At 42.9% G+C, this 15226-nt stretch overlaps 1 protein-coding gene across 2 annotated transcripts; it reads left to right on the top strand.

The window, feature by feature from the left end:
• Positions 1 to 4396: 4396 nt before the first annotated feature.
• nr2f6a (nuclear receptor subfamily 2, group F, member 6a) lies at positions 4397 to 15215 on the top strand. 2 transcript variants are annotated; one of them, XM_085804257.1, is made up of 6 exons: positions 4397 to 5333; positions 5706 to 6562; positions 9056 to 9150; positions 10588 to 10913; positions 11115 to 11361; positions 12635 to 15215. In XM_085804257.1, exons 2-6 carry the CDS (start codon positions 6294 to 6296, stop codon positions 12907 to 12909), a joined length of 1212 nt encoding a protein of 403 aa, XP_085660383.1. In that variant the 5' UTR covers positions 4397 to 5333; positions 5706 to 6293; the 3' UTR covers positions 12910 to 15215. The 2 variants fall into 2 exon arrangements, with proteins under 2 accessions (XP_085660383.1, XP_085660382.1); XM_085804256.1 differs by having other exon boundaries at positions 10585 to 10913.
• The last annotated feature ends 11 nt before the right edge of the window (positions 15216 to 15226 follow it).

Raw genomic sequence — 15226 nt, 5'->3', positions numbered from 1 at the left:
ATGATGGATACCCGAGAGTTAATCCCACCCCCTCCTCTTCTCTCTGTGTCTTCGGCCCAGCAGATGTTTTTCCTTTGACCCGCACAAAAGGCCTCTGTTTTTGTTTCCAGGCTTGTCCATTCCTCAAAGGTCACAGGTCACTCTGGTCTCAGGGTGAAGCTGTCACTGCAAGTCTAAACATTTGACGGCCACCAGAGCGTGATGAAAACGCCGCTCCCGCGAGAAAGCTGCACAGACACCTCATCATGATTACTTTAAGTAAAGACCTAGTTTCCATATGCTGATGCGGTTGAGAGCACACTGCTAACACCCTGTGATTGAATTACTGTCTTTGGTGGGGTCGCCTTGGGGAGAGGGGTGGCCTAACTTTAGAGATCCAGACATGTGTGATGGGGGGTTGTATTTGTTATGGGATGGTCTTCTGTAACGACCCTTAAAGGTTAACTTAAATGGTTAAAATGTTAACTGGATCAATAGCTAGAGTGAGTCGTGTTTGGGCCTGCACAAAAATGTCAAAGGGTGGGGTTTAATGACCCACCTTGTGGTACGCCAGCTATAAAAGAACTCTGACATCTAGACAAAGAAAACAGAGAATCAATTGGCCTGATTGGCTTTCTAAACAAGATTACAAGGTTCACAAAAGGCAGACCGCACACCAAGTCACAAAACGAACCACTGACATATAACATTGTTCAAGTTTCTGATGCTGTAGGTAGGCATTGTTACACATGTGGAAAACAGGGTCAGATCCTAGACATAAATTCACAGAGTCAAACAAAGTATTAAAGGTGAAGAAATTGTGACCTGAATGACTGAATGCTGAAAATGTTAAACTATTGGGTCATTAGAGCAGATGGATAGAGTCTAGCAAACAAGGCTGCCATGAAGGACTGACCGGTCATTTTAACTGATCTAGAGCCTTTTACACCACAAGGTTATGCACTGATCTCTATAAACTAGCTGACTGACACAGACTCCAGATTTGAAACAAAGAGGCTGTTTATACATTTTCCTACTACAGAACTGTAGGTAGGTCACATACTGTGATCCCAACCAAGCATGCTCAACTTCAAAGAAAGGTTTCAAATTACAACCATGACTTGTTAATTAACTTCCTCAAATTACACACCAAACTTGGAGACCTTTCACCCCAATAAAGCAAGACCCGGCCAGCTGAACAAAGACATGCAGTTTTTAGCTAAGATGCGTCTTCCGAGTGCACTCGATATATCACAAGGCTGATGTGTGCTCCAGTCACAATCTGTCTGCAACAAAAGTAGGAAAAAACAACACCACGGTCCACCGAAAAAAGAATAATGTCAAACCCTTTGGAAGAGACATGGACAAACATGGCGCTGCATACAAATACGTGTCTACCTGCTGCAGTGTATAATTATTTATTTATCTATGCTCACTGGTGGTGGTGCATGAAAACTCAACAGGTGTGTGTGTGTAACCATGGGAGATGAGGAACACAAGTGACTCTCAATGGCTGCAGGAAAAGAAAGACACACTTCTATTGTAAGTCATAATCTTTGCGTACCAATATAGCCTAAATATTTGGCAATCAAAAGACGTTAACCAACACTTCCTGGTGAATTCGGTCAACACCATAGCAGTATTAACCTTTTAATAATTCAAATATCGATGCACTTGTCTAAGAGCTATAGGCTATTTCTATTTAGATCCTCTTTAGATCCAAGTTCTGAATTATTTTCTCTCAAATCAATACCATAATGCACTAACTTCTTTGCCCTCAGCACCCAATAATATACCATTGTTGTACTGTTCATATTTGACCTATTACTTTTGCTAGCCAAGCTGGTAGCTGCACAAATCATTATCTGTAATGCAGTGCAAAATAAATAGATCAGGTTTTTGGACAATCTAGATGGCTGTCCTGGATTTAAGTATTATTTTGTCCTTGACATCTGGCTATGTTAACATCTTTTTTGGCTGCTTCAAACAACAATGTTTGTTTTGTTTTTTGTTTTTTAACATAGGTCTTGGTGGACATCCAAAACCTGACATGATAGATAAGTTTATTTTAGAGCGTAAACTATGCACAAATTGTTGCCACGATAATTCAATGATAAAGTTAAGTGTCAGGGTCTGCCACCAGGACAGTTGGAAAACTGTAACCCAGAAACACTTAGCCTAATGTTTAGTAGCTTGATGCTTCATAAATGGCACAAGTTGAGTGATTCTCAAGTTTACAATTTGGGGCTGCCAAAGCCTTTAATGTTTTGTGTAAAGACAGTGTCTGAATTATAAATTACAACTAGACTGTTGTGCCTCACTGTTTGCTGCCTGTGTATCCGTGTCCATTTGTCAGGCATCTTTTGCAGTCTTGCATTTCTGGATTTGTTGCTCTCACCATCCAGATTCCTAACTGTCAGTTCAAAGGTCACATCACTCCTGTCCCCAGTGGTATCTCTCAAAGTGGAATCTGTGGGGCAGCATGCACACGCACACACAGACACAGACACACACAGACACACACACACACACACACACACACACACACAGAAGTGGAAATGACAGACATCCATGCCATTTTTGCATGTTCTCACTTTCATATGGAAAATTCTGTCTGTAATGCACTATTCAGTCTGCATAATGTTATTTTAGAAAGTACTGACTATTTGTAGATATTCTAATTTAATCAAATTTTGCTCTTGCAAATGTATGATCTGCCAACCTAAGAATAACCCACTATTGAAAATATTCCATTTCATATCTACTAGAAAGCTAACAGGAGTCTTCTTTTTAGTTGATGGGTAAGAGAAATCTCAAGAATGTGCCACTGTCATGTCATGATAACAACCTGTTGGAAAACTGCCACAGCTCCATGAGCTTAAGCTGAATGAAATCTACAGAAACATTGAGAGAGAGATAAGTTGCTAGTCTAATAAATGTCAGTGTGAATAAAACTCTCCGACAGTGTGATTTCAGATTTTCCAGAGCAGTGATGGTGCTGAAATTGAGTAATATTTTTCAAACATTACAGAAAATAAAGAAAATGATGTTACAAATAATGAACGCTTAACTAATTATGCCACATTTTTCTAATGTGTAGTCTAAACCCTATACAAAACCTATTTACTAAAATGTACTGTATGTTTTTTTTTTGTTTTTTTTTTACTTTTGATCAGCGACCCCCCCCACACACACACAATCCTTTGCAAGTCCCCTTTATTTGACAAGCCTAATCTTACCCAACACAAGAAGTGACAATAAGCAGGCACAGCGGCCTAATTAAAGGGACTTTCATTCAAATTAACACACACACTCTCTCTCTCACACACACACCCCTCTGATGACCCATTAGCTACACAATAGCCGAGACAATGCCTCTGTGTCACACACACACACACACACATTTCTGCTCTCCAGGGGGTAAAGATGGGTTGAGATTTTAGGAATGCCATAAAAATGTCCACGGGGTGAAAGAATGCCTTTAAAATCTCTGGTAAATGCTGCCTAGATAAGACAACAGGTTGCATATAGTGAATCTCCAAAGGCACTGACACTTTCATCTCTCCATATCTGCAGCTGCAACCCCCCATTCAGCCCCCAAAGAGCTGCACATTTACAAGCAGATTCACCACTTATCTCTTAAAGCTCTTATCCAGGGTTGTTGTGTGTCCTCTCCTTCCTTTATCTGCATTTGACCCTGGGCATTTAAGCGCGGCAGGGGCGTGAAAGTCAGTTTGACCTCTTGGGGTAACCTCGAACACAAATCACCGCGTGCTCCACAAAGCGCTGAGACAGAGGCCCTTTGAGAAATGAGCAATGACCACAAAATGGTAACCTTTATTTCCAGCACAATAAGGTGTTCTGGAGAAAGCTGCTCGCACATATGCAGGAATCAGGATCAAAGTGTCTTTTATCCAATAGGTAGAAAAAAATATTCTCGCTTTGAGAGATGTAGTTCATCTGACTGCTGCTCCGTTTGGCTTCTTAAATTGTGCGCTGCCCTGTGAAAACTTTCAGATACAGCATTCAAACGGTTTCTGGAAGACAAAGAGCGTGCAGGCGATCGGCATGCTTGTATTTGTTGCGGGGCTTCAGGGTAATCTGGTATTGTTGAGGTGGTTGTGAGGCCTTGGGGTCATGCTTTCTGCATCTCTGAGGAGAGAGATCCTCCACATTCTTCCTGTGTGTGTGTTTGTGTGTGTGCATGCTGCCCCGCACAGCCCACTCTCTTTGCTCTTTGACTCCAATGGCCATATAAGGCAGCCGGCACCATGGTAACCACAGGGCTTGAATAGCAGTGTCAAATCCCTGGGAGCACACACACACACACACACACACACACACACACACATAGACTGCCCCCTCCCCCTCTGCACACACTCCCCTCTCTCTCTCTTTGCTCTCTCTCTCTCAAACCCACACAAATAGGTTGGAGGAAAACAGACAGGACGAAAGAGGGCGAGAAGGGAAAAAAAAAAGAAGCAAAGGCTAAGAAATCCAGCCTGTCTCCGGCTCTGGCCATTTCCTTGAATCATAATTTGATTTGTGGACTCTGAAGCTGGAAGGAGAGAGGGAGAGAGGGAGAGAGAGAAAGGAGGAGGAGGAGGAGGGGGGGGAGAAGAGCACCCATCCCGTCCACCCCCACCTCCTGTTTTGCCTGAGCCACAGGGAAAGGTTTCACACACACACACAGACACACACACACTGGCGAACAGCAGCACACAGGGCTAGGCCGCAAGTCATTAGTTCTTGGTGGGCAAGCACTGACAAAAGGCTGGAGGCAGAAGCCTGCATGAGTGCCGGGAGAGGGACCAGAGGAACTATGGAGGGCTGAGCAGGCGGACGCTCTCTCCTGCTTTCTTGATTTCCTTTTTTTTTTTTTTTTTTTGTTCCTGAAAGGAAGCAGCACAGAGGATCCTGTCACAGCCGATCACTCGTGCTACAACAAGCAAAGGGGGGAGAGACACACAGCACTTCCTTGTGTTTCAGGATCTACTTGTGCTGTGTTATTTGGGAAGTGAGCACAGGCGGTCCACGTCGCCCTCGTCCACCACCGCCACCGCCACCGCTGCAGCTGGCGGTGCCTTGAAGGGACCCACGACCCCTCGACAAAGTGATGTTGTTGTTGTTGTTGTGGTGGTGCCGACGTCAAGTTGATTTGCTTGATCTGGAATGTCTTGATTGTGGGTCACAATGCTGTTACCGCCGCTGCCGCTGAGAGGATTACAGCAGAATAGGAGAGCTGTGTCTGCACTCTCTGCCTCGCTGGATGGAAGGAAGATCTAGAGCGAGAGGAGGATTTATTTTCCAGTGAGGGGAAGCCATAGACACAGGACATTAATGTTTGCTCTGAGGTAAGCTTGACATCATTTCTAGGGGGGTTAAAAGGTGGAAATGTAGATAGACGGCTGCCTAATATGTGGAATAGCTGGTGCGAGCGAAGATCATTTCAGTGTGAGGGGTACTTTAAGAGGGGCGGTCAGAGCCTCTCCAGGCATGTGCTAAGGCGAGCTACACTGAGGTCCTTTTTCAGCCATTACTGTTGCTACAGAGACAGGGCTGGGGGTGTGAGGGTGAAACATAGACTGTGAGGAGCCGTGCCGTGCCGTGGGTGATTTTCACCTTGTGTCATTTGCCTCGCGTTTGCCTTCTGCCCTCTCTTTTGTGGGTTGTTTTGTTTTGGAGAAATGTGCACGGTGTGTTTGACTCATTGTTTCCTGTGAAAGGTTCCTGGGCTGAGAGCGTTCGACCGGGGCAGCGCTGGAACGGGCTTCTCTTCAACCGTCTCGGGGACTGCTCCAGAGAGAAAGAAAAGGGGACAAAACACAACACACGGTGGCTTCGAGTGGGATAAAGAAAGGGAGAAGAAGAAGAAGGAGAAGAGAAAGAAAGAGAGGGGGGAGGGAGGGGGACATTGAGATCCACAAGCATGCAAAACTAAAAGTTGCAACAGTGAAGACTGTTTCCAGGTCATAGTGGAGGGGGAGGAGACTGAACTGCTCCGGTTTTTCTGCCAAACACCCTCCTCCTCAATGTTAGAACCTATTTTTTTTCATTGACATCTGCTTGTTCAGCCTGAGGACAGTTTTTTTTTTTTTTTTTTTTCATCTGTTATTTACTCTAAAATAATCAAGAGACTTAATTAACTAATGAGAGCACAGCCAAGCAGCAGCAGCAGCAGAAGACACTGATTCCCTCCAGCTGAAGAGGACACAAACATTCAGGACTTTTTCTTGATATTTATGTTACCTTGACAGCAACAAGCTCTTGGCTGCCTGTCCCATTTCCCTCCGCGGTGGTTCGGTTACCAAGCGATGGCCATGGTGAGTGGGGGCTGGGGAGATCCCAATGGGGGCACCAACGGTTTAGGGGACAAGAGCTACCTGAGGGGGGAGGAGGAGGACGGCTCTCCTCAGGCCGGCGGCAGCGACATGGAGGCCGGGGACGAGGACAAGGCGTGCGTGGTGGACTGCGTGGTGTGCGGGGACAAGTCCAGCGGGAAACATTACGGCGTGTTCACGTGCGAGGGCTGCAAGAGCTTCTTCAAGAGGAGCGTCAGACGCAACCTCAGCTACACTTGCAGGTGAGTGCGCGGGGCATTGTGGGTAATGTATTCTCTGCAACTGCACGTCGATATAGCCCGAGGATTTTATAAACAAATGTGGTGAGAACTCTGGCGTCGATGCTGAGTGTACTATAGTGACTCACATCTATCGGAGCATCATGATAAACAGATAAACACAGCCAGGGCCGTGAGTGAGTGCACGGTGTGGTGTGGTGGTGTCGGGATCTCGTGCCAGCATGCACAGATATGAGTCATGTGTCAGGTGGAGATCAAACCAAAGGCGTCATGTTTTTAAACAAGATTTCTATAAACTGATTGTATGTCAATCTTTGTGAAAGGTTGGTGCAGCAGTAACACCACGTTGTGCTCCCTGCTTGCTCCAGATCTGCAACATAGTACAGCTCATTCATCAATTCGCTGGTTGCTAAAACCTAGGTTAGCATTTTGAGAATTTCATCAAGTAAAAATTCAAAACATTTTCTGTCTTTCTGCTTTCTTTGTCTGGTCTGATCCTTCAAGAGAAAGAGAACAACTTTCATTTTGAACATATGTGGATAGAACAAGTCAAATACGGCATCACGTGTTGGACATTTTCACTATGAAAAAATGAATTAATAGGCTAACGTTAATTACAGCCATGCGTTGGTATGATACTTAAATAAGTTACTGTCATGCATGGAACTATACTAACACAACATTCATAAATTAAAAACTAGCCTACTCTATATGCAGTCACATTACATCCACTTTCTTAACATTAAAGACTCCTGTTGTCATTCACTGACCTAACACTACCTGAACTTATTTTAACTGTGAATGAGTCATACTAGCTAGTAGGCCTACTTTGAATACATAAAATTACAGTTTTAGAGCTGCAAAAATTGTGAAAACCTAATGCGATCTCTTCTAAATTGTTGTTATTTCTGGTCAAAAGTCCAAAATTCAACAAAGACAAATACACAATTTTATAAATGAGAAAAAAAAGCTGCAAATCTTGAGATTTGTGATGCTGGAACTGGATGATTAATATATTTAATTGAGTTGAACAGTCAATGAATCTTTAAAGTGTTGATCAATTAATCTCTCCATTGGCTCATTAAGGATGTATTAATTTTGTGTCAAATCATTGCTATTGCCACAGCATTTTCTGTCATCAGTATTAAAGCACCAGCTACCATAATAATAGAGTGAATTCAGGTATATTGGGACAATTTTTGTAAATTCATTTTCTGAGCCACTTTTTGTCATCAAGATTAATAAATAACCCAACAAATGAGATGTGTCTGGATTCCTCTAAGTGTCTGCATTCTTTATGTGAAACAATTATGTGCTAAAATTCTTTTGTGAGAGCACAGTACTCTTAAAGGTTTTGACACAAAACTATTTTTTCGCAACTTGTTTGGTAAATTGGGACAGTAGGTTTGGTAATTTGGGACACAGGCTTGTGCAATGGGATATTGCATGGAGCTGCAGTTACATTGAGAAAGACATGAATAGATTGCTTATTTATGTATATTAGGCCTATAGCCTATTATTTTTATGTTGTGTATTGTTTACAATCTCGTGATTTGTAACCAAATCAACCAAATATACGAATTATTTCAACAAACAGCAGATTTAATAGCCTAAAACATATTGTGAGCAGACCTCAGGAGAAGCAAGCATGTTTTTAAAAATACATTTATTTTTACATTTTGTTAAATATAAATATATAAAATAAAGATAACTCATGACATAATAAGAGATAAAACAATCTGACCTATTTTGGAACGTCACTTCACATATTCCACATTAACCGCTGATTTGATTTTCTGAAATGTACAAAGGTATTTGTTTTCCCTATATGTGTAAGAATTTCTCACTTTTAAGCATGTAAGATATGACTACACTATTGAAATATTTCAATATAAACCCAGAAACACTGTCCCAAATAACCTGAACATGCTGTCCCAAATTACCATACCACTATTGGTAATTTGGGACAGCAAGAAAATGTCCAAATTAAGAAAATGTAAACATCCTCACAAACCAATGTTTGTTTATTTTAGTACACCAATGCATCACACGTCTTAATATAACTTTCATACCTACAGTAAATTAGTCATACAAATGTAATAGCCTTATATTAAATTCCAACAAAAGCACATGCCGTTTTGCTTACCTCCTGATATTTGGGGTCAGCGTCCTGTTTGATGCTGACCCCACCCCCCTGTGTGATGTCACCCAAAATATTTAATGTGACTTTTAATGTAGACATCCAAAGGAATGTATCAGCACCTTTAACTTTGCCATAGCCCATTCAAGGCAAGTGGAAGCATTGTTTTTCCTTATCTGTCCCAAATTACCTGATGTCCCAATATACCTGAATTCACCCTACAATAATACAACCACTTGTTGAGGTGAAAACAGGTGCCTGACTCCAGCTGTAAATAACATAGGATGATTACCCCCCCCCAAAAAAAGTCATCATTTAATTTCATAATCATCATTTGTTCTTTGTCTGTGTTTCAGGTCTAATAGAGAGTGTCAGATTGACCAGCACCACAGGAACCAGTGCCAGTACTGTCGTCTGAAGAAATGTTTCCGTGTTGGCATGCGCAAAGAAGGTATCTGTCCACCCTGATCCGTAGCTACATCCTTCAATAAATGTTTTGCTTTGGAAATTGTGAGAGACAGTGTTGGCCACACTGGGATCTTGTAATATTAGAGATAGACTAATGCAACATGAAAATGAAAAAAACAAAATAATTGATATTTAGTGCAGCAGGGAGTTCTCTCATTAGTCCCATCAGCTGTCCTTAGAAAAGGGAGAAAAATTAATTACAGATAAATTTGCCTGAGTCATTATCTTTCCTCCTCTGCTCCATGAGCGCCAAAGAGCAGTGAAAAGGCCACACATGGGTGTCGAGGCCCTATCATGGCCAAGCTAACCATGCGTGTCAGCTCACTGCCATGTACTAAGTGGCTTAATCTAGTGCCTGCATAGGAATGACTGAGAGGGATACAGTGCTAAGACACCTGCGTCCCAGAGCCTTAAGCCTCTGGTTGGAGCTGAAGCAGAAACCCTCTGACTCGTTGGCTCAATCAAGGAGAATCCAATATGGGGATTTCACCACCTTAAGTGGTGGAGCCTGGGCAACACATCCTTCAATATCCTCCTGAAAGATAACCAGAGAGACGGATATCTGTGCATACGGATACGGAAAGGAAATGTATTTTACCTTTGATGTTTTTGATAGTGGCTTGCGTTCCCTGTGTCTCCGATGAGCTGTTTCTCTCCCCTCACACTCACAGTACATAAAACACATTAATGAGACACGTTATGGCTCCCCACAGAGAAATCCTTCTCCCTCCACAGGGAGGTCAGAGTCAGATGTCAGGGTCAGCGACAGAGGAGGATTCCTCTGCCTAGAGAGGATTTAGTGTCTTGCTCAAGGACACTTCAGCAGGAGACAGATGCTTACCACATTAATTCCTATCGCCAAAATGAAGGAGTGTCTCTTGAACAGGCTGCCCTGCTTTCTTGGTTTTGGCAGAAACGCCGTCTGTCACGGCTACGGTACTTTCTCTATGCTAAGTGATGTTCTTAGTCTCACTGGGTGGTTCTGTCTGTACAAAGATGAATACACACTAAGGTTCCTGCAATAGTATTTTGTCATTCTCCTGCAGAATTAATATTGCAGTGGTTTGAATTTTTAATGGAAAGTAAATTCTTGCTTCCAAGTCTTTGTTTTATGTCTGCAGATGACCTTCACTTAGCCTGACAAGCACCAGAGTGTTTCACGCTCTTGTTTGAGGAATAACTCTGAGCTCAGTTGTGCCTCATTTTAATGATGAATAGTTTTCTTATCGAGTCTCACCTGTCTGCCCGTAATCTGACGTGCACAGCTGGATGGACTCAGTTTTAACTTTTCTTCCTCTCCCCTTTTCATCCACAAATCCCCTTCCTCCCCTTCTCCTTTGTCCTTCACTATTTTCTCCTTTCCTCCCTCCTCCTCCCCTCCTCTCCCCCTCCCCTGTGTCCCCCAACCAAACTACAGCAGTTCAACGCGGTCGCATCCCACCTCAGCCGAGCCTCAGCCCCTCTATCACGCCCATAGGTGGCGCCAGCGGCCTTGGAGGCAGCGAGTTTTACAACAACAACAACGGAGGAAGCGGTGGTCAGCCGGTGTCCGAGCTCATCTCTCAACTGCTGCGAGCGGAGCCTTACCCCAGCAGTCGCTATGGCCACCAGTACAACCAACAGCCCGGTCCAGACAACGCCATGGGCATTGATAATATTTGTGAACTGGCTGCCCGGCTTCTCTTCAGCACCGTGGAGTGGGCCAGGAACATCCCTTATTTCCCCGAGCTGCCTGTTTCAGACCAGGTCAGTACCATGGATTTCATGTGAAAGTTGAAAAAAGTTTTTCTCTCTCTCCTTTGCAGAAATACAGGTCAGAATCAAGCAGGGAACGCTGGAAAAATCATGTTTACATGAAATATAAATATACAGTGCATGCAGTAAACATAAATAATGGATGAGAACAGTGAAGTAATGGGTCTAATTAACACACCAACAAATCCTCAGGTGGCCCTGCTGAGGCTGAGCTGGAGCGAGCTGTTCATCCTTAACGCGGCCCAGTCGGCTCTGCCTCTCCACATGGCTCCCCTGTTGGCAGCGGCCGGCTTCCACTCCTCCCCCATGTCTGCGGAGCGCGTGGTGTCCTTCATGGACCAGGTGAGGGTGTTCCAGGACCAGGTGGACAAGCTGACCCGGCTGCAGGTGGACTCGGCTGAGTACAGCTGTCTCAAGGCCATCGCGCTGTTCTCACCAGGTGATTGTCTTTGCTCAACATGGTCTGCTCAGTGAACTGCAACACCACATCAGGCTGCCTCCAGTGATCTAGTGTTGCACCTCACACTTCCAGCTTATTACACAGGCTTTCTGTTACTCTCCAAGAGCACTTGCCTCCACTGAGTGGGACGAGTAAATAGAATTGACCACACCAGCAGTAAGAGTCTAAAAGCACATTACAGGACAGCAACACTAAAGGTAACTGTTGAAAAAAGCTTTAGGACCTGAAAACTTAGAAACTCTGAAAACATCATAACTTTCCTCAGAGTAAGTGCAGTGAGGTGTGCTACATCAATCTGGGAATTTACCCACTATGGCACCATCTCCTGGCTCATTAATGCAAATGCGCTAATGTCTTATGTGCTGTATCATTAGTGCTGTCATCGATCATTATGCAGCACTGTGCATTTCTTAACTTACATCTCGTATAAGTGGCTACATCAAAGGAACTGCTCATTGTGAGTGCCTCTAAAAAGCTCTCTAGTGTTTTTTGAAGCTAAATGAGTGAATGAATGAATGAATGAATGAATTTTATTTTCGAACATGTATAAAAAGAAAAAAATGTATGTAACTATTGTACATACAAAAGAAAGAAAAAGAGAAATTAAAAAAATACAATAAAATAAAGAGCTAAGACATAACAAAACACCGCACATTGTTCGAAAAAGGAGCTGATGATAGTTTTAAGTTATAGTTTAAAGCAGTGTTTTTCAACCTTGGGGTCGGGAGCCCATGTGAGGTCGCCTGGAATTCAAATGGGGTCGCCTGAAATGTCTAGTAATTGATAAAAAGAATGACTGATAAAACATTTTTTAATTATTGTTTTGATTAAAAACACCACACACAATCTTAGAAAATTGTATTCTATACTTTCACTTTCTCAAATATAAATCGAGTTCAAATAAAATGCAACATATAGAAATATCTGAGCTGGCGCATCTTGATTGACAGCTGCAGTTACGTAATTGCAGGGTCGCCAGAAATTTGTGATATTAAAATGGGGTCACGAGCTAAAAAAGGTTGGGAAACACCGGTTTAAAGTTAGGTTGGGGTGTGTAGAGTTTTAAATGTTGTGTTTTCCAAGCCTATGCATATGACGAGCCACTTTATTTGTGTGTGTTCCCCTCACGGGCATTTTATCACATTATTTGCCGAGAGTTCAACCTTCTTCCTCTCAGCTCATCACGACTCTTTATGTAACCTGCCCACACTATTAAGTAACTACCTCCTCCTCCTCCCTCCCTCTCACTCAGACGCCTGTGGTCTAACAGACCCAGTCCACGTGGAGTCTCTGCAGGAGAAGGCCCAGGTGGCTCTGACAGAGTACGAGAGGATGCAGTATCCGAGTCAGCCTCAGCGCTTCGGCCGCTTGCTGCTGCGCCTCCCCGCCCTGCGCGCCGTTCCCGCCAGCCTCATCTCTCAGCTCTTTTTCATGCGCCTGGTAGGAAAGACACCCATCGAGACGCTGATCCGTGACATGCAGCTCTCCGGAAGCTCAATCAGCTGGCCGTATGTCCCAGGACAGTAGCCCCCCCCTCCCTCAAAAAACCCCCTCTGACGGATGAGGTCTCCGTCTGGGATTAGTGACGACAAGGACCCACAGGAAACCTCTTGACTCATCACTATCCATCTGTGTAGTTATCAAACTGCAGTGCCAGCTGGCTGTCATATGTACTGTACTGTATCGCTCTGCACCCCCCCCCACCCCCCTCCTTCATGAAACGAGCCCTCTGTCTCAACACAGGCCTTCGGAGAAGAGAGAGGAGCCGGTGCCAGGCTGGATCTGTCTTGTTGCCAGCTCAGTGGTTCTGGTTGCCAGGTCTCAGGCCAGAGAGCAGCTCTTCACGCTGGGCTCCGATATGGCCACCACAGCCAGTCATGTCACCACCCACATGCCATAGTGACTAAGGACACCGCAGTTCCATGTAGAGGGCAGCAGCACCCTGCTACAAATACATCTACAGGACAAAACTGTCCCGCCACTGAAAGTCAGAGGAGTGTTTTTTTTTTCCCACACTGGGCTCATTCTCCATGACTCACCATTTGTGAAACGGTGACCTTTTTAAATCACACGACTGATAACGTTACAATCCCGATTCTATCAGAACACGTTTAAAGCTCCAGAAAACTGTGTGTTTGCGCTGTGAACTGAACATTAGAGACACAGCGAGGAAATCTGAATTCAACGCTTTCTTACCTCGACACCTGAGGAGGAAGCCAAGGAAGAGACACAAACAAAAAACCAAGGAAAACTCACCAAAGTCTAGCGCGCGTCATCCTCAGATGATTCATTTGAACGCAAAGCAGAGAGAAGGAGATGAACGGACTTTTGTGACTGCCTGACCATCCAGTGAACAATGCATTTAAATTCATTCACAGGGCTCACTGTTGGAGAAGATTTAAAAAACAAAACAAAAAAAAAAACACACAAAACAAGAAGCCACACTTACATGAGAACGGACTAATACCTCACTAGACATCAGAATGCTTTAGTCTGATATTTCCTAAACACAAACCTCTGTAAATGTCGTTCACCAGAAACCGCCTTCTTTTTGACAACTGCCTTGTTATCAGTATGAATTTGGGACACGTGAAATATGAAATGAGTCTTATAAACATCACAAACATTTGTCTTGTAGCTTTTTTTTAAAAAACAAAATATCCCCAAAATGGTTTTCACTTGTGATTTGAATATGGTTTTAGACTGATGGTGGATTCAGCAGTTAAACATTAAACAACCTTTTTCTTCTCCTTTCTTTTTTTATTATTATTGAGAAATGGCAGGTTGGTATATACATGAATTTAACATGGGTTCCAGTATGACTATTGAATATTGATGCATATTCAACAAATAGTTTTAAAAAAAAGTGATCAGAGAGTTTATAATCAACACTATCAGTCGACCAGTGCTGTTTCTGGAGGTAATGCTCCCTTGAAAAGTGTATTGAAGTGTATATATATTGCAGCCAACTTTGTCTTTTTGCATGTTCAAATGTTGTTTTGGATGTCTGCTAAGTTGAGACTCTTTCCTTCTTTCACATTGTGTAATTGAACTTCATTTAAAGTATTGCTTCCTCTGTTAGCTTCTAAATGTTTTTTTTTCCTATATGTATTTACATGAAAAATACCTCTTGTCATTTGTTCAGATGTCAAAAAAGAAGCTTCATCTACATGTCATTACAGCAGATACGACGCAGAGCTGTTCACGCTCTCATCTCTGAGCATCTAAGTGAGTCTCTCCTGTTAGCGAGTGATGTGAGACTATGTTGTGATGAATGAGGACGCACTTGGAGGATTATTCGATGCCAAAATATCATACTGTGTGTGATGAGTCTGGAGAAGACGGGCCCTGATTTACCGGTCCACCAGGATTTACCTCACAGGGGTATTTCAAGTAGCAAGTTTACAAAATCACATGTACTCTAGGTAGTTAAAAAAAAAAAGAAAGAAAGAAAGGAAAACAATCAGCTCTAAATAAAAAAATCTCTCAGCATTTATTAACGAGAACGACTACATGAAATAAGTATAAGTATTTAACTCTGCTTCTTGATCTGCCATCGGGCCTTTGGACAGCTATTGGTTCTTCTTTTAGGCAAGAACTCACTCCACCATGTCATAGAGAAAAAAAGATAAATATACTGTTAATGTTTTCTTATCTTTGTGTAACTCAGTTCTTAAGTTTTTAAAAATTTCATGTGTATGGCAATGTTATTAAAAAAAAATCAAAGGATGAAGATGTGTCTTTTGATATGTTTTTTTTTTTTTCAAACTACTTGAAAAAAGTGTTGTAATTACATCTGTATGAAGAATGCCAAATAAACACTGCAACATGTACCATAACCGTA

This window comes from Trachurus japonicus, chromosome 17 (assembly GCF_045865225.1).
Source record: "Trachurus japonicus isolate A0001 chromosome 17, Traja_1.0".
NCBI classification, from domain to species: Eukaryota; Metazoa; Chordata; class Actinopteri; order Carangiformes; family Carangidae; genus Trachurus; species Trachurus japonicus.
This window is presented reverse-complemented; position numbering and strand designations above follow the sequence as displayed.